This window comes from Echiichthys vipera (genome assembly GCF_963691815.1).
Source record: "Echiichthys vipera genome assembly, chromosome: 3".
In the NCBI taxonomy this organism is placed as follows: Eukaryota; Metazoa; Chordata; class Actinopteri; order Perciformes; family Trachinidae; genus Echiichthys; species Echiichthys vipera.
In genome coordinates this window covers 24,008,939-24,027,794 of record NC_139828.1, presented here as the reverse complement: position 1 = coordinate 24,027,794, position 18,856 = coordinate 24,008,939, and the positions used below count along the sequence as shown (strand labels likewise).

Genomic DNA, 18,856 nt, shown 5'->3' with positions numbered 1-18,856 from the left:
AGTACAGTACTGAAGTAAATGCATTCATCCACTGGTCATTTACAGCAAAACCCCATCGACACAAAACTAACATCTTCAGCATGTGTTCAAAGTGTAAGATCAAAAGTGAAGACAAACCAAAGTTGTGTTCATAATGAGCTTTTTATTTAAAAGCACATGTATTAGAGCTAAGTACATTTAGCAGAAAAAACAGCATTGCAACTATGTCTTTGTACAAAAAAACGAGACAATACAAAAATACTAATATTGAATTTTAATACAATTGTGGGTGTATTTTTTTTGAATGCATATTACAAACGTAACTTTTACAATCTACAATTGTTTAGTTATCTAGATACAAAAATCTGTCAATTGATGCTTTTTAAGCAGCATTTTGTAAAGAACACAGGTCTGTAATCATAGTGGATATATCTAAACACGTTAAGAAACAATATCTTACAGAGTTAACTTTAGTGATCTATACATTATTTATATATTTATAAAAAGAGAGTGAAAACAGCTTTGTGAAATGATAGGACGGACTATACGATGAGAAAGATGTGCAACATGGCGGAGTGTGTTGTTGGAGGAGGATTTATCGGAGTCAGCTGTAAATAAAAAGGGCTTCTGTATCTGTACAACTGTTAGTGATTATCCAGGACAGCCATAAACATACACGGTTAAAGATGCTTTTTAGCAGAGAATAAAAATATCAGATCCACAGTTTTTATAACATTCACCTGCTCTCTCGCTCTGACACAGTGGCACACACACACACATACGCACACACACTTGGCACAGCTGACAGTGTGTGTGTCTCTTCGACACACTTAGTTCATCAAGAGGGAGTTCCTTTTCACAGCGCTCATACATATGTACACACACAAACGCACGCACACACACCCATACACAAGATGTACATGTACAAGCACAAGCGTACCCACACAAGCACAGGAGTTTACAGAACCCACACACTTACACACATGTACACACACACACACACACTGAGAGACAAACATCCATTGCCAATGAGTGATTGGGTGGGTGAGAGCCCCTCCCTGCCAGCAGAAAGAGCCTAAATCATCCCAAAATAATGTGCCAGCTTAGCTGTAATTCATCACCCTCTTTCCATGGTGACAGCCCGCACCCCTTCACTCTGTCCACCCATCCCCTTCCTGTTAAGGAAGCCAAACAGATGACCCCAACACCAGGAAGTGGCATGGCACAGCCACGCCTCTTTTTCAGGTGCTGGGAGGCTGGGAGATCTGCCTCCCTCCTTCCACAGAAATATATCCCCCTTCACTACATCTAACCCTCAAGAAATGCAACATCCCGGGTTTGGGCTGCTCTGAGAGTCCACTAGAAAAAGCTTGACGTGCTGATCTGGAGACAGAGGTATAAGAGGTTGGAGGGCTTCACTTTCTACTGCTAAAGACACAGTTAAATGCTCATCAGACAAGAGGAAAGACTCTTGAACCTGTTATAAGAGCCTACAAGGGATCAGTTTATGATCCTTACAATGGCCTACTGGCACAGGATTACTGTTATTGAAGCCATGCTATGCTAACTTTATCATGCTTTATCATGAGTATGGAGGCTCACCAGGCTCAGCTTCTAGGAGTCAATATTTCTGTCCGTAGAGTGTCAGCATCATCAAGTTTTCTTTCAGTTAGACGTCTCAGGCAGCAAGTGGTGATAATGGACAATGAACTTAAAAACAGTGCTATAAGTTATATTTTCTATACTGTTAATATTTCTATGCTGCTAGTTATTGCAGTAATATCCTTCCCATAGCTAAGGAAGTTGTTCTACAGCGTTCCAAGGCCACAGAGAGTTCAGAGAGGAAGCATCCCTCTCTCCTAGGCAGGGGGTTTGTCTTTTTCTGCTTTTTGCGTATTTTCTTCATCATTTTTTCTTCACAAGTGTTTTCCCTTTATGTGGTTACACTTACTTCAAACCTCCACCCTCAGCTCTGCCTGTCAAGTCATCAATTTCTTAATTAATTTTGACTTTTAGTCTTCCAATTCTTTTCTGTTTGTGCTCAAAACGATGGGCTCAAATGTAGATTAGTAGTTAACATAATGGTAAAGAATAAGTCTGGATAGTGAGAGTGGACTCTGCTGTGCAAATCTCAAATCTGACACCCTAGTCCAAAGTGCCTCTGCTGGGCTCTGTGAAAGGGAGGAGAGTGCCATTTGAGAAGCAACTACAGTCTCTCGTCGCTACATTCTACTGTCCGATGGGAGGTGAGCAGCGCTGTGATTTGCTCCTCGGTCACAGGAAGAAGTCGCGGCCTCTCTCACACCATGTTGTGGTGGTTGTTCCTCTCAATGATGTCGGACGAAGGGAGCAGCTCCTTCTTAATGGGGGAGGGTGGGGGCGTGACTGGCTTCACCCTGGGCTTAAACAGGTCTGACACGTAGAACACCTGGTGGACACACAGGGGGAGAGCAAGATGAGGACACCGAAAGGGGATAACAAAACACAGAAGACATGAAGAGTCAGTGGAAAGAAAGAATCTTGTCGAGATGGTAGACCTCGATTTGAGAAAACTCTTGCAGGACTCGCTGCCCGATGATCAACTCTAATCTCAATTCATCATACAAAATCATTGTCTAACCCTAAACCTGACCATGTAACTTTAACCATTCGACATCATTGCCTGACCTTAACCATATCATATCAGCTTCACAAATCCTGGGTTACCATCTAAACAAGGCCGGAAAAGAGGACCAAATGTTTCGTAACTAAATAAAGACCGAATCTGAATGTTGAAAGCAAATATGGAGGGAGCAGTTTATTTAGACGTGTGTTTCCAGATTCCGGTTTAAATGCAAATGAACCACACTGCAGGACAGACAAGTTCTCATGTTATTTGAATAGAGCATGTTAAACCTATCTCAGTTGATTTGCCTTTTGCCTGTTGATAACGCCCAAAGCAAAGTTACCAAATAACTAGCATATGTGTCTTCTTAGCTAGAAGGCTGGGCTCAAACATGGTTTTTCTCTCTGATTAGCAGCAATCACACATTCGTCGCGAGAAAAAAAGTCAAATGTAATTGCACACGTTAAGTCTGACAAAACTGTGGTGAATTGCACCTCTTAGCTGGAACTGAAAACAGCCTGGATAAAAACAGGTCTGAACAGGGCTAATGTGAATATGCACCCACGTGTTCTCATGTCTGCAGGAGAGCTGGGAGCTGGCGAGAAGTGTAAAAGGGAATGTTGCATTACTTCACAATGCCGTGATCACCTCCCTTTGTGCAATCCCAAATAGCAACTCTGAGTAATCTGGCTGAAGGAGGTGATTTTAGTACAGCTCACCATGAACTGTAAAGCAAATGTAGTGAACCCAAACTAATCCTCTATTAGATTATACCACGGGTAAATTTCCCTTTTACATCAACTCTGAGGTCGATCTGCCAACCACTGGAGGCAAACGAAGGATGTGAGAAGCAAAACAAGGGCAGAAAGGAAATCTCTTCCTGAGACCCTGATGACATCATATGTCAAACGGGAAAATGGGCAGGAGTGGACAGGAAGTGGGACCATGGAAACTACTGTCCACTGTAAGAGTGGATTACCGTTTCCACTTACAAGGGGACTGGGGTCAGCCATAAGCGGCCACGGCTTCAGTTGTGGACTAACACACACAAATACACGCGCACACATAGTTGGCAGGCGTGGCAGCTTTTCCTTCCACGCTGCCAGTTGAAGGCGAGCAGAGGGGCTGCGCCAGGGAGCAGGGAGGGAGGGCGGAGAGGGGGGAAGCTGCCATTCAAATACATGGTGCTCTCATACGGGGAAACATACACTGGTGGCCGTGGTCGACATACATATTTATATAACAAAGACGGTCTCATCCTGAGTGGTGAGCTAATCACAAAGACATTGTCTTCTATTATAGCTTGACATTTACTCACCATAAGGTGACCTTCACTGGTAACCTTTGGCTGATGGGTGACATCACGCGTATATAGATCCCTCCATAACACACAGCTGCTTTCAGAGTTTTAAAAGGGCTCTTTGTCTGTACAGTCATTAGTTTGCGCAGTGTCTTCAGTTGAATGGTATATTATATATTCTATAATTAGGGGGGCGTAGAGGGATATGATGCGACGATTGATATCTCTGAGGATCACCCGAGCCCTACATGGGAAACATTCTAGGCTTGTTTCCCATCAGGATGCTTGGTGTCCAATCACAACAGGCCTTTTTTGGTGCGTCACCCGACCTCCAACCTATCGCCCCCAGAACGAGTGGGTGGAGGATGGTGTAAGGATTATCACGACCTCATTGCTTCCTGTGCGTGATGTATACACAAACACGCACAAAGCCTCTCAGCCAAAAACCTTTTGTGCTGAGGGATGCCAACTCAGCAGTGAGGCTTCTAATACAGGGGAAAAAAACAGCAGAACCTTTAAAGGCATGTACGTATATACAGTGTGTGTGTGTCTAATTGTGCGTCTACTATTAAAATGTGTAGTCTGACACATAAAGAAGCTGAGTCACACAGGAAGTGAGTGCACCAACTTGCAGGAACTGTGAAAACCACCACATTACTCACTCGACGCCCTTCTACTGTCAAAGGATAAAACTGTGAATTTGTTGACACGCACATGAAACCAACTATGAATATATTGCAGCCTTACCACGCAATACATCGGTGAATGCATTTATGCCAATTGAGGTCAGAGGATGTGACTTTGTATCGAGACATTTCCGACAAAATATCACATGCTACCACTGTCGTATTGTATATGTGCATACGGTTAAAAAAACAACAACCCTGTGTTAACTGGAGGAGTGGTACATAGAATTATAAATTTAGGCACTTGAGGTTCTTGCTTCTACACAAGTTCACTGACCGCACAAACGCTGCTTTAATATTTGAGACACTGAGTATCTGCAGCATGTCCTTGTATGTTTGAATCAGAGTGATAGCATCCTCTTGCCCCCTCTTCCCTTAATGCCTGACCCAACTCCCCCCACTGTGACAATGAACCTCACTGTACATGCTGCTCCAGCCTTCTCTCTGACAGCTGCTTCCTGCTGGGTTCGGGACTCTTGACCTTTATTATGACACGTGTTGAAAAGTGGGTCACTGTGTCTAAAAGGATGTGCCAGGTAGGACAGACGGACCACTTCCTGTTCCTGTGGTTTCTTGATACCTTGGATCACAACACCGCAGACATAGTCTGGAGGATTTGACTCAAATCCTATATTCATTTACATCATCTTCAAAAAAACTTCAGGTATCCGACACAGACACCATCACTAATGTGAGGACAGACAAAGGGCAGCACTAAGCTTACAATGAAGCCACAGTCGAACACGTCACTACGTATAAATTTGTTCATTCTTGCCCCAGCTTTGTATTGCTCATTTACTGGCACTCAACAGGGAGCACTGGGAGTAAAAAGGGAACCATAGCCAAAAGAAATCTGGAATAACTGTACATTTTAGTAATCGAGTGTAGAGGATTGTATTCCGTAACTTAATTGCTTGAGTTACGGAATACAATCCTCTACACTCAATTACTAAAATGTATTTGGAAAGGAAGACACTTTTCCACAAGGCCGTATAGCTCATCTTGTGATATTAAGAACAATTGTTCGGAATCACACTTGGGACTGACGTGCAGATCCAGCTATTCGCCCAATGTATTCTCTAGTATCAAAACAAGTTCGCTGTGAGTGTTTGGAGACTGCTCGCTACATGAATGCGCCGCATAGATTCATTCAGACCACACTACCCAGGCTGCCATGGGGCTCTTAAAAATAAACTTTCTGTTTCATAGAACATCTTATGAGAAAGATTGGCTACGGACAATAACAAAAGGCATTTTTGAAGCAGAAGAACATTTTCATAGTTCTAAGAGTTCTAAGAAACTAGTCTCTTAATTGTGTGTGAACTGGGCTGCTATTTCAGAGTAGACGGGCTACTCTCCCAGCACAAGAGACACACTTGAGCGATGTAAGTGTATGGTGATTGGAAGTGTAGATCACTTATTGGTCGAACACGAGTCAATGCAGCACTAGCAACTGACATTTTTAACTGTGAATTACATTGTCAGCCATTAAATTAGTATAACTTACAAATGAATGTGCCATCCCCACACACTTATCACAGTGTAGGAAAGTAGAAATGCTCTCCTCCCTGCAAAGTAGTCTGCAATGGGTGGGGAGTGAGGACTAAGGACAGGCTGGTTTATGTCACTTCAGCAACCCAGAACAGTCTACAAAACGGCTAAAGTCATACATATAAGCAGCTATCATTGAGGAACATGGTGAATTGAAGCAGAGACATTTAAAAGATTGTTAAAGTGTTCTAAACCTCCCAGAGCGGTGAAACATATTCGCTCTGACATGATTTGTGGGTGAACGCATGCTTTTTTTCCTTACATTTCAATATTTACATTTTGAAGAATAATGACTGCACACTTGTGAACTTAAGATCTATGATCTATGATCCAAGATGTTCACACTTTGATTTAGGACTTTCTGCTGGCTTTTCTGAGACCCACAGGCTCCATACCTCCTCTCTGCTGCCTCCACTCATCTCCTGTCAGGTCCTTTCTGCTCCACTGCTTATTGAGAGGCTGAAACAGCCGAGCTAAAGTATTCACAGATGTGTGTTTCTACTAAGACTGGGCAAATCAGAACGGGCGTCAAGGATTGTAAAACTAACCTCACCGCCTCGATCGGCAGGGGTTTAAAAATCAGTGCGTGTGCGTACAAATATATATTTATATATACATATATATGTGGTGTGTAAGCATGTGGATGTGAACAGTGTGTCTGTGTGTGTGTGTGTGTGTTAAGCTGTCTCTCTGAGGGTTGTGGAATAGCTGAGTTGGATTAAACCCACGCTCATCTCGAGCCAAAATGTAGACAAGGCTCCTCTCTCCTGTCTCTTCCCTCCCTTCGCTCCTCCTGCCAGATCTGTCCATTCACAGGTCAAGCTCATGCGTTGAGCGCATTTCTGAAAACATTCTTTTTTTACTCCTCATCAAAGTTGATGTCGTCCAGGAGCCTCACCCAGCTGGAGGAGCGCTGATTTTGCCAGAGCGTTACAGTCTAATTGTTACTCACTGATTTCTGCCGGTGGTTCATTTCGGATCCCTCGATAATTCTGGCTTGTGTGTAAGTGTGTTTGTGTGTGTGTGTGTGTGTGTGTGCGTGTGTGTGTGTGCACGCACATGTACATTGTAGCTGTGCCAAGATCTGCCTAGGCGCCACTACTAAGGTCTTGCTAAATTTTATGAATCTAATCCTTTCCACGTTCATGATTTGGATCGCGTAGAAAGGTAAGGGTTGTGTGTGTGTGTGTGTGTGTGTGTGTGTGTGTGTGTGTGTGTGTGTGTGTGTGTGTGTGAGTGCAAGTGTGTCTTTCCATACATTTCCCGGAGGCAGCAGAGTTTAGCAGGGCCCTGCTGTGCTGATAGAACCAGAGCCGCCAAATAAAAAACCCAAAATAATTAACAGCCTCATTCCTGTTTCAAAGGCTAATCCTCTCTCTCTCTCTCTCTCTCTCTCTCTCTCTCTCTCTCTCTCTCTCTTTACACTCCCTCCATTTTCCTCTCGACCCAAATTCAATTTTCCTTGGCTTCGTCTAGCTTGGTGTAATGATGAGGGTTACGAAAATCATCTGGCAACTGCTGTAACGATATGTCACAGGAGTAGTGAAGAAGTTTGCAGAGCATGAATTCACACTGACACACAGACACACCAACAAGCACGCACACACTCCTGAACTAGGGCCTGACTCCAAGCAATGTGTTATTCATTAAAGGGAAACAGATTCTCCTCACTTCACTGCTCGCTCCATTTCTCTTTTAAAGAAAAGGCAGAGAGGAGAAAAAGTGAAAAGACGGAGTCATGTGGAGGCAAACTTTATTTGAAGGCTGGTCCGTCTGTAGCATACCCGGCCAATTAAAGAAAAACTATTAAGTATATTAATGCACTTATGTGTTTTGTGTCATGTGTGCACTCACTATGCAGTAGGCCACCAGGGCTCCCTGCACAAAGCCTGCCAGGACATCAGTCGGGTGGTGCTTGTGGTCTGAGACGCGTGAGAGGCCGGTGTAAAAGGCCATCATCAACAGGGTGAACTGGAGCAGCGGGCGAAGGAGACGAGCGCCGCGCCATGAAAACCTGGACTGGAGATAGAACTGGGAAGACAGAAGAGAGGATGTTATGTATTTTCTCCATACAGCAGAATTACTTATGTGCACAGTTGTTGTTATAAATGCTCTGACAAATTATGAACCCTTTAACGAAGAATCCTCTGAGAGTGTAAAAGATGTAGACCAATGTGGCTGCCATTCCTCTCTTCGCCAGGAATTACCTGAACCCTCACACACACACACACACCGCTGTACACCTGCAGCGTGTGTTTGTGTGTTCACATATATTTTTATTACTGTCTGAGAGGTCTAGACTGAATCAAAGTGGGAAGGCTGGCCAGAGCCGCAAAGAAACACATAATCTCTTCTACAACATACACACAGACACAGAGACAGACAGACAGACAGACAGACAGACACACACACACACACACACACACACACACACACACACTCGACTGCCTGAGACCCGGACATGACTGATTCATGGTTCAACATCCCAGCTGTAAAAACAGCACGGCCACAGAGAGCCACTGAAATACACACACACACACACACACACACACACACACACACGTATACATACTCTACCATGAACGTTTCAGCACTTTGTTGGGATGAACTCCCTACCCTCTATTAGAGTAAATAGAAGACAAAGCGGATGCCGCCGACTCTGCCCGTAGCCAAAAACCATCTCCTGGGTCATGATAAAGACTGAGAAGAGCCAAAACAGGAACCAAGGCCACTTTCAGTCACTCATACAAATGCAAAGACACGCATGGTCCTTCTGTCTTTTTATCCACATCCACGCACAGTGGTGAGGTCAGCCCAGGTCCCTCAGACATCCTGTGTTTCTGCACCACTCGTACCCTCAACTTCCTGTCTCTCACACCCAGAAACAGAGGGCCCTGGGAGGGATGGTCTCAGCCAAGGTCTACCCAGCCCACACCTCCAGACTTGTGTCTTATAATCAGTGAGGCTAACAATACCTACAGGCAGCCGCAGCAACCCCCATCCACTACGAGCCCTGTAGGTGTGGACATAAAGCTCTCTCGCACTTCCTCTACGACACTCTATCATTGTTCTTCTCCTTAAGGAAGCAGAGGAAGCGATCCCTCCCATTCCTTCCAGTCTTGTTCTCTCCTCCCTGGCAGGGATGTTTAGATTTCAGGCTTCCTCCACTGTGGTTCCCAGGTAGCGGTCGAGGACTACTGATAAGTAGTTTTGTCTGACGTCCTGCGGCTACGAAATCAACATCGGGAAAAAAAAACCTTCAGACAACATCCTAAACCTCTCAGTTTTAATCTTTGTTGGAGGTTTTAGAAGAAAGAGTCAGCGCTTAGACAAAATAAAGAGTTATAGTGACCCTGCCAATCAACAACCTATCTGACTGAAGGGCAGTGAGTAAACCCAAATAAGCCAGTCCAATCAGGGTTGGACCCTGATTCAGCAGAAGTGTGCACACATTAGGTCATGATAAGCGATTCGGAGGGTTGATGACCTTCTAAAAGCTAAAAATGGATTTAGTCTCCTCTATAAATCCAACTCAGACTTAAATAGACTCAGGGTATTTGCATTTCTGACCCTGGCTGTCCTCCCATAAATTTGTTGTGTGTCTTAAATAGCTAGATCTGAGGAAAACAACAATAAAACACACCAACAAAAGGAGTCCGAGCAGATTCCCATGACAGATGGAGACAAGAGCGACACAAAGTCTGGTGGTTTTTTAAAGGAATCCAGCTCATTCCATTGAGATCTTCTCCTTCTGTCTTTTTCACTCTGACTCAGTGTTCAATAAAAGAAAACACACACAACAAAGTGAGAAAAAATGAGCTTGTTTTACACACCAGCCCATCCCCATCCTCTCCTATGGTTCACACCATGCTGTGAGAAGAAAGCATAGCTGTGGTTAAGACCCCTTTTTATCACAAACACACATATTGTCTTTTATGCAACCGACTACATGCTATATCTTCCTCGGTGACAGTAGCCTCTGCAGACAAACACAGCTCTTTGCTACTGGAATCGCATGTGTACAACATAGACCAAACAAAAGATAGCCCAGTGAATGCACACACGCTTGTCCTCTGTGGCTGCGGTGTAGCTGTGCAGCTTGCCGTGTCGTCTGTGCCAGTTATCTGTGTGCCATCTCAGAAGGTTGCGTTAGAAGTCTCAGCTCAAAACCACATCAGTCACAGACACAGCACTTAAGACTTGCTTGGCAGGAAATGAAGTGCTTGAAAATCAAAGAGAGACAATTAGCAATGACTGGGGGGTTGGTGGGAAAAATAGCGAGGTGAGAGCCACACTGGAAATGACACTTTCACCAGGTACAACAAGGGCTGAGAACCATTGTTTATTTAGTGTAGAAATGAATTGTCAATTCATTGAGTATCCATTATCTGATTAACAGAAAATGATCTAGTAACATAATGATGAATCATTTGTGATCTAAAAGGAATAATTTGACATTTTAAGAAACACCTATTTGTATTCTAATTGAGAGCCAGATGAGAAGATCACTACCACGCTCCCCATAGACTCACAATAAACATACTATTTATCCGGAAGACTGGCTGTCATCATCTCTGCATGTACTGTTATTGACTATGTCAGGCATCCTCCGATAGCAATTGAAGTCGCAGTCATTATCCATCCTCAGGTTCTATTTATTTGACTCAAGATTTAGTAGCTTCTGCTCATGTGGACACATGCGAAACACAAGACATCAGGAGAGTGGGAGGTTCTGTGAGTGAAAACGTGACGTCACATCAGCTGACAAAAACAAAAAATGCCTCAGATTCCTTTTCCCACAAGGAATGCCACCACTATGGGCTTTGTTTCAGGGATGGTTTAGTATTCCAAAAAACATCAACTACAAATTGTACCTCCTCCCTTCTCGCTCTCTGTTCCACCAGCCTCCTCTGGCTGTGGTCCTGAGCTCGCCGCAGCTGGAACACTGGTCTCTGACTAGTGTGTCACTTTGTGGCCTGGATGCATCACATGTCCATCCCTTCTCTGCTTTTTCCCCTGCTTTTTATTCATCGCTTTTCCTTGGTCTGACCGTAGTGCAGCAGAAGGTTCACACAGAGGCTGGGAAATACCCACATCAAGCTCTCGTTGCATGACAATACACAACAACACACCAGAACTTCAACTGTCAGCCCACCGTGAGAACCGAGACCACCTCGTAACCAAGCTCGGGCCAGCCAGACCCAAAATATTGACTCTCTTCTCCCCTCTTCAGAGGTGCAGGAGTGGGAGGAGATGACTGGGGAGTTATAAGCTGGCAATTGTCTGTGTGTGTAATTAGACTGTTTGAAGAATGAAATGCCTCAAGGGTGCTAAACCCTACCCAACACCCACAACAGGTGGAATGAGGGAGAGATATTGACGCAAATGGGAGAGGACAGGAAGTGCACGCGCAGCTGTTCTGAAGAAAACAGGTGGAGTGCATCCATCCATCTCTAGGAGGAGTAAAATGGTGAAAAAAACTTTTCATAGAGCAGAGGGGGAGGAGAAATAAATAAGAACAATGTTTTTCCTTCAGTCAGTAAATCCCTTAATCACAACACTGCCTTTATTCCATGCCTCCCAACAATCTGTAAACCATTGTTTCTATGGCTCTTTGCATGTATGTGCTTGCATGAATGAATGTCTGTGTGTGTCTTATATATTCAAGAAAGTTTATTACTTACAGCCAGGTAGAGCATGGTAAACATTGAAAAAGAGGCATGTCCTGAGAAGAAGGATTTCCTGTGGAATAAATATTATTTTCAGTCAGTTTTTCAACACAAGTGTGTGTAAGAGTGTTTTTATACTGTGTATGTATTTTCTTTATATTGTGTGTGTATGGTGTCTAAACAAACCTGGCCTCCTGTACATCGCTCTCTTCGCCAGTGCAGGTATAGTTAGTGATGTATCCCAGTGAACAGTCGATGGTGGAGAAATCTGGTTTACACACATCTAAGAAGTGGGGCCTCATACGGCCCACTGACACCTTGGCAATGTCTGTAAATGACTGACTGACGGCACATCCAAAGAGGAACACACCCATCTGCAAGTTCACACACAGTAATGATTAGACATAATACCATAAAACCATCATTTTTGTGGCAGAACTGACATCTGTTGCACATATTTCACCTGCTGTTACTAGCAAGCTAATTAAGCTAACAATAGCTTCACAAATCGGTTGCAAATAATAAATTAACAGCATTGCTCTTGTATTGCAGTACAGAGCTAGATAGTCCTAGTGTTGTACAAATTATTAAAAGAAATGTAAGAACAATTTATCATTTCGTTCCAACATAAAGCTGTTTAGATTGCATAGTTGGACAAGGGTGAGATTTTTTGTTATGTTTCACTTTAAACATTACAAGAGAAAAGGCTTTTAGGACTGATGTGCGAATGTAACGCTGTCTCCCAAATCCAGTAGGATACATCATGGACAGACTTTTTAACGTTAGACTACACCAGAGTCCTATGTTCTTGATATAAACTAAAATTGTAGGAGATTGGTAAGGGCTACCATGACAGTTCAAATTGCAAACAAATGAACAAACGGACAAATGCAGATTGAATGGTGAAAATCCATTAAGGTACTGTGGAGATATCAATGTCAACACCAAAAGAAAAGAAAACTATCGGGCCCACAAATCTGAGGGTGTAGGTTTCAAGAAGTATTTTAGTAGGCTTTAGGCTGCAGGTGGGTGATTTCAACATCTGAACTAGAGAAACATGCATCGCTGAGAACATAAGACCCTTTGAAAGGTTTCATTAATGTGTCATATCAAGAGGATAATAAGCTGGCAAACATAGGACCCTGGGAACATAGAGCTACACTCCTGACAGTAAGCTAGTTAGCTGAACATGCTAATATTGGCACACTAAATGAGCAGACAAACACACTGTTTAATCCATTCTTCTTTTAATTTGATGAGATTAAAAAAAAGTAACAATATCCTCATCCAAACTCTTTAGTATCCCTGTTTTGACAGTCCTGTTCACATGGATTCAACATAAGTAGTCAAAAGCCTCACAGCCTGCCATACTAAAGTAAGGTTGCTAAGCTATGACATAAATATACTGTATGATACATACATTACAAAGCTATTGGACAATTTATGTTCAGGGGAGAGGTTTAATGAAGAGTCAATTATGTATGAAAGCACACAGTTATGGCGAGCTGACCTGCTTGTAGAGGGCTGCGACATAAGGATTCCCGACGAAAGACTTGGTTCCCTCATGTAGTTGGTGAATTCTGAAGCATTCTCCAATCACAATCTAAAAGAAAGGATTGCTTTTTGAGATAAAAAGGCGACACCGATCACAAATATAAGACACATTCTAGCTCTGTGACGCTGCTGAACCCTATAGTAGCTTTAGATGGAGATAACCATGCAGTAAAATATACAATGTTTGAGTGTGTATCATGCAGGAAATCTAATTTAATTCCAAGTCACAGTTTGTGATGTATGTGTAAAGGGCAGACAGGAGAGACAGAATGGTTGAGATACACACAAAGATAAACATATAGAATGAGCATGGCCTGCCTTTCCCTCAGGCAGTTTTGATGTGATGTGAGGTTATCAATGAAGTAATGATATGATAGGCCGTTTTATGCGAGATATGAAGGATAATGAGACGGTGAAGGCCAGGGAAAAGAAAAACATGAAAAGAAATGATCCAGCCTGTGTCAATATCTCAGTCTGACTCACCTGCCTTTGATAGAAGGAGGATTTCTATCAGGGCAATGGTCTGCTTTAAGGCTTAAGTTGAGTGGGCTAACCCTGAATCCTGTGGTATTCCAGCCAGACGGTTTTAAGTAGTGTTGGGGCCCATGGAAAGACCTCATCTGCACTGAGGGGGCTTACACCAAGCCAACCCTCGAGGCACAGATATGTCAATCACATCTGTACCACCTGGGGTAACTGACTGATGGACAGGCTGCTCTCCACCACTGACCACATCTTCCTTTCCTTCCTCTTTCCACACAAAGCTTCATTCTTCGGCCCAATCTCAGAAAATATTTACCTGCCCATCTCTGAGTCAGCAGACACTGAGAGGGCTGTGAATGCAAATTACTTTCACTGTGTGCACATCTGCAGGCTGAGTAGTTCCCAGACATCCTATCAATTTAATACCGATACATATTGTTTGTGTATTGTTAGGCCTGATAAACACACCTATCCTGCATATTGGGTGGTCAGCCAGCAGGCTCACAGCCAGAAGAAACAAACATGGTGGTGCATTAGTATGTTTGCTATTGTCAATGAATTGTTTTGATCTAAGCTTAAGATTAGGACCACAGGAGGCTAATACAGGACAGAGAAGTTTATTTGGGTTGTCAGCATTTGCATTCAAACCTCTCCTCCCCTTCGCTATCTCCCTCTCTTGGTTTATTGCTGTGTGTCTGGTTGTCTAAGTGCAGACAGGGCCTGTCATGGATATGGCAGGCCTCTCTGATCAGAGCAGAGGGCTCAATGGATGCTTGATGGGTTTATTTGGGTCGTCAATGAGTATGCTTATTGAACTCTATCTCACTGTAGTTAACTAACTTTCTCACTGTCAAAACGCAGCCTGTCAGACACAGATATGTCTGACCAGCAGGACTGCCGGGATTTCCCATGCAGCGAAGATAAACAAGAGGCCTAACTGGAATCTGCTACCAGTGCGTGTAAATGTGTGCATATATGTGTGTGTGTCTGCGTGAGTGAGCGTGTGTGCATGTGTGTGTTAAACGCAAAGTTGTCAGCATGGCAGTAGACGCCACTAATGAAGCACAGCTGTGTGAGACACACCAGCTTTGCCCACACGTGAACATGTGAGGGAGCTAACTAACATAGTCTCCTGGTTCCAATAAGCAGAAGAGCTGAGCTGGTACAGTGTTTGCATGTGCATGTGCATGTGCATGTGCGTGTGCGTGTGCGTGTGCGTGTGCGTGTGCATGTGCGTGTGTGTGGGCCCACCAAGCTGATGGGGAGAGGAGATGGCTGCGAAGCAACGTCTCAGTCTGGGAACTTGGAAGGGGTCTGTGCCACAGAGTCTGGGGGCTGTAAAGATCATCTAGCCTGCCTAACCACGTGGCACTAATTGACATACATACCGCACCACATGTCATTATAACATGTTTCCACTAACCCTGACCCCCCTTCTAATCTGCTGGTACTACACTGGAGCCTTTCCTTCTCTGGAGCAGGAGTCAAATCATGGGAATGAAGACTTCATGCCTTTGCTAACTGGTGAGATGCCTCAGGCTATCAGCGAAGCAGTGCGGGCATGGGAGAGAGCACTGACACATTCACCCGAAGTAATGTGCAGGGCACAGGGGGCATGGAGTCAGGGCGCAGTGATACAAGTGGGAGGTATGAGAATGGACCAGGAGCTTGTAAAATCTCATGCATGCGTCAGCAGCACACACAAAACTGTCTCTTGGGGGGCCTGTTGCCACTCATTTAGTATAGTGATGAAAACAGGCCATCACAAATGGCTTAAATGACTTAAAGTTGATACGGATGAAGTATGACGAAGAAAAACATTAAAGAATGAAAGGGTGGGACATAGAGAGCACATTTATAGCAAAAGACTGGATTATTTTAGAAAACGCTGCATGATAAGAAATCACTCAAACTTTTTGATCAAGGGGCTATGTTAGTGAGACTAATCTATCGGACTAAGGTATAAGAGTTAAAAAAAGGTGACTTTAAATTGGAGTAAAAGCAGCAAACAAAGGGAGGTGTAAAGGTCGACTTACAGAGAAGATGGCAATAAGAATGCCAACACCACAAAGCACGGCATCGCTAATGGTGTCTCCCTCTTTTCGGGGGAAGCGGATGGACTCGTCCGAACAGTAAAACCCGCGCTGGTACGGCTTTATGGTGCTAGTCTCAATGATCAGGAAAGGCAGGCTAGCTACAAAAGACACAAGGAAAGAGAGGAGCAAGGAGAGAGAAAGACAGGTAGAGGGAGAGAAGAAAGAAAGCATAAAAGCACCAGGTCAGTGACACAGACATATACAGAGGAGAACAGGGGGAGCACAAGGAGCACGCTGGCACCAGGGGATTGCGGGATATGGCAGAAGTGGGTGGGGCTAAATGGTGTCACGTATGATCAGCTTACAGTGAAGGAGTGATGCATTTCAGATGCAACTTACACCATAAATGACAGACTATGACTGAGGAGTACATCAAGTTTTCTGAAACTTAGCTTTGACACTCCTTCACAGCTACCATCACGGACCATCAACCATCCCCATTTCTGCCTCCCCTAACACCGAGTGCTCTATGTGTTGGGGACTTACGGACACCGCGGGCAGTGTCAAGCCAACAGAAGTGAGCACTGAGGAGGGGACGGTGCTCCTCTTGTAGGGGTATCTCAGGCTGGAGTCACTGCAGTAAAGACCCCTCTGGTATGGACGAACAGATGTACGGTGCAGAACCAGGCTGGGCAGCATAGCTACACGTACACACACACACACGCACATGAATGGATGTATGAACCCACGCACACACACAGGCTGACTCGCAGACATACTAATACAGGGAATCACACTGCAGCATACAGCTAACTCCACTTACCTGTGAGCTGAAGAAAGAATATCACATTAAAGACACACTTTAACAGTCAGTCACAGGTGTGTGTGTGTGTGTGTGTGTGTTGTGAGCTCATGCTAACATAAACCAGGCTGTTTACTCAGCAAACCCCTTCCTGCTGCTCCTGTTGACAGTGTGACAACAGGGTATAGAGAATTGAGGTTTATTCTTTAGCATTAGACCCCCAGCCCCCCCAGACAGAGCAAACATACACTGACATTCAGGGGTAGGGGTCCATTATTGGAGATAAAAGAAACCCACCAACACAGGTACTGTGTCAATACATTGTTAGAAATGTATATTTACGAATTGCAGGGGAAGCGAGTGCCATTCTAGGTTGAGTGTTGAGATGTTATTTTTGATAGAAACCATTTCTATGAAGCTACTGTCAGCAACCAGTTAGCTTAGCTTAGCAAAGAAAACAGAAAAACCGCTATAGCATCGTAACAAATTCCCGGTTTTGTATGTATATAAAAATTAGATGTGGGATAAGGGATGCAGGTATTTAATCCGTAATAATGACCCATTGGCTCTTCATTATCCTGCTTATTACATGGCCATCTATTCCCTTCTTCTATTCTGATGAAGGGAAAATAAAATCTCCAAATCAAAATACTACTAATACAGGCGTGTAAACTCTGGCTGGGGCTTTCCTTTAGGGATTTTAAAATGTGCGAATACCAAGAAAAACATAACTAAGCCCACCCAACTCTGGAACATTTTTTCGCATGAGAGCATGCTTGGCGTGTGTATATGTACGAATGTAGTAGCTCATAAATAGAGGGAGCTCAAGACACAAAGGCGTCCTGAAGACTCATACACAGACACACCAACATATACATTCAACATCAGACTGCACAGAAATTTCTCCCACAAGTGGTTCATGCGGTGAGCTCACATCACAGGGATTTTTGACATTTGGGTCATAGTCAGAAATCTACTTGTGAATGTTCCTAATGCGGCTGAGAACCGCAGCCAATTTCTCAACAGTGATGGGAGAGGGAGATCGTGTTACTGGTCTGTCGTGAAAAACACAGCGGTCACCAGTAACCATTCGCAAGACCTCAACACACACTTTCTTATGCATTCTTGTGGACACATACTCAAAGCTCTCATGGGCTGCTTAACATCCACACTGTGACATCTGTTCCTCTTTGAAAGCAGAAAGTGTTGTCTCAGGTGTCAATAAGTCCACACTAATATGGCAAAATAGGGAAAAAAATGCTGTTTGTCTTCATTTCATCCTTGCTTTTGCATTAATAAAAGTGGTGGTGGTTTTTGGTCATACCTTTAAAAGCACTGACGTCAACTTTAAAACTCAACTTTCTACATGGTCTAGGAGTCCTTAAACTACAGTATGATCTAAAGCTCCAGAACAACTTCTAAATGGATCTTGAAATTTTGTCAACTAATGATTTACAATGTCTTCAAAAACAGCTACAAGCCAATAAAATACTTAAAATACACTTTTTTCTATTGTTGTTGTTTCAGTAGATTCAAAGCAAGCTGTCTCTTTCTCCAGTGGTTCGCAGAGGGCAGCAGACGGGATGGTCACTGAGGCAGACACCTGCACAAACACCAGGGCTGGACAGGCTGCTGGTGGGCCAACACAGGGCTGGGCCAGGCTCTGGCTGTGTCTAGGAACCACACTGTCCACACAACAGGCAGGGTTAGCTTTGGGTGAGCCTGTTCACACAGAGAAACAGGGGCAACATGCGTTTCTGTTTCCGTCTTTTAGCCTGATCCCTTGTATGTGCTTCACTTTTGTGACCCTCTGGTATCCCTTAGGTCAAATTGACCCAGAGCATATTTGGGTCTGAAGTCTGAAACAAAATTTTACTTCATAAACAATTAACATATAATGTCTTGATCTCAACTTTAAACAAAAGAGATAACATATATGTCTAGTAATTGCAATTAGTCTCTACTAGAACAAATTAAACAACGGAAGTGTGATTTGTTTTTTTGTGGCTGTGGTAAAGGTGGACACATGAAAGAGGGTAAAGAGTGGGGGGCAGTAAGAGCAAACAGATTCTCTGTGCTTAGATTATAATAATGTATTATGTCCCTGTGAACTTGGGCACAGTTTATACCTCAAACAGTGTGTTAAGTCCATGTACAAAATGAGTTCTGTTGGGTAAACACTCATCTGGGT

General features: G+C 43.8%; 1 protein-coding gene across 2 annotated transcripts in view; it reads right to left on the bottom strand.

Moving 5' to 3' along the window:
- Window positions 1–122: 122 nt before the first annotated feature.
- plpp3 (phospholipid phosphatase 3) overlaps window positions 123–18,856 on the bottom strand; it is a 31,603-nt gene continuing 12,869 nt past the window's right edge. Inside the window, exons 2-7 of one of the 2 annotated variants that reach the window (XM_083940652.1) lie at window positions 16,410–16,564; window positions 13,301–13,393; window positions 11,977–12,164; window positions 11,806–11,863; window positions 7,976–8,152; window positions 123–2,407 (exon numbers count right to left, since the gene is read on the bottom strand). In XM_083940652.1, the coding sequence (XP_083796778.1) occupies window positions 2,279–2,407; window positions 7,976–8,152; window positions 11,806–11,863; window positions 11,977–12,164; window positions 13,301–13,393; window positions 16,410–16,564 (800 nt within the window). In that variant the 3' untranslated portion in view covers window positions 123–2,278. Of the gene's footprint in view, window positions 2,408–7,975; window positions 8,153–11,805; window positions 11,864–11,976; window positions 12,165–13,300; window positions 13,394–15,863; window positions 16,022–16,409; window positions 16,565–18,856 lie in introns of both variants that reach the window. The other variant, XM_083940651.1, reaches the window with a different exon arrangement.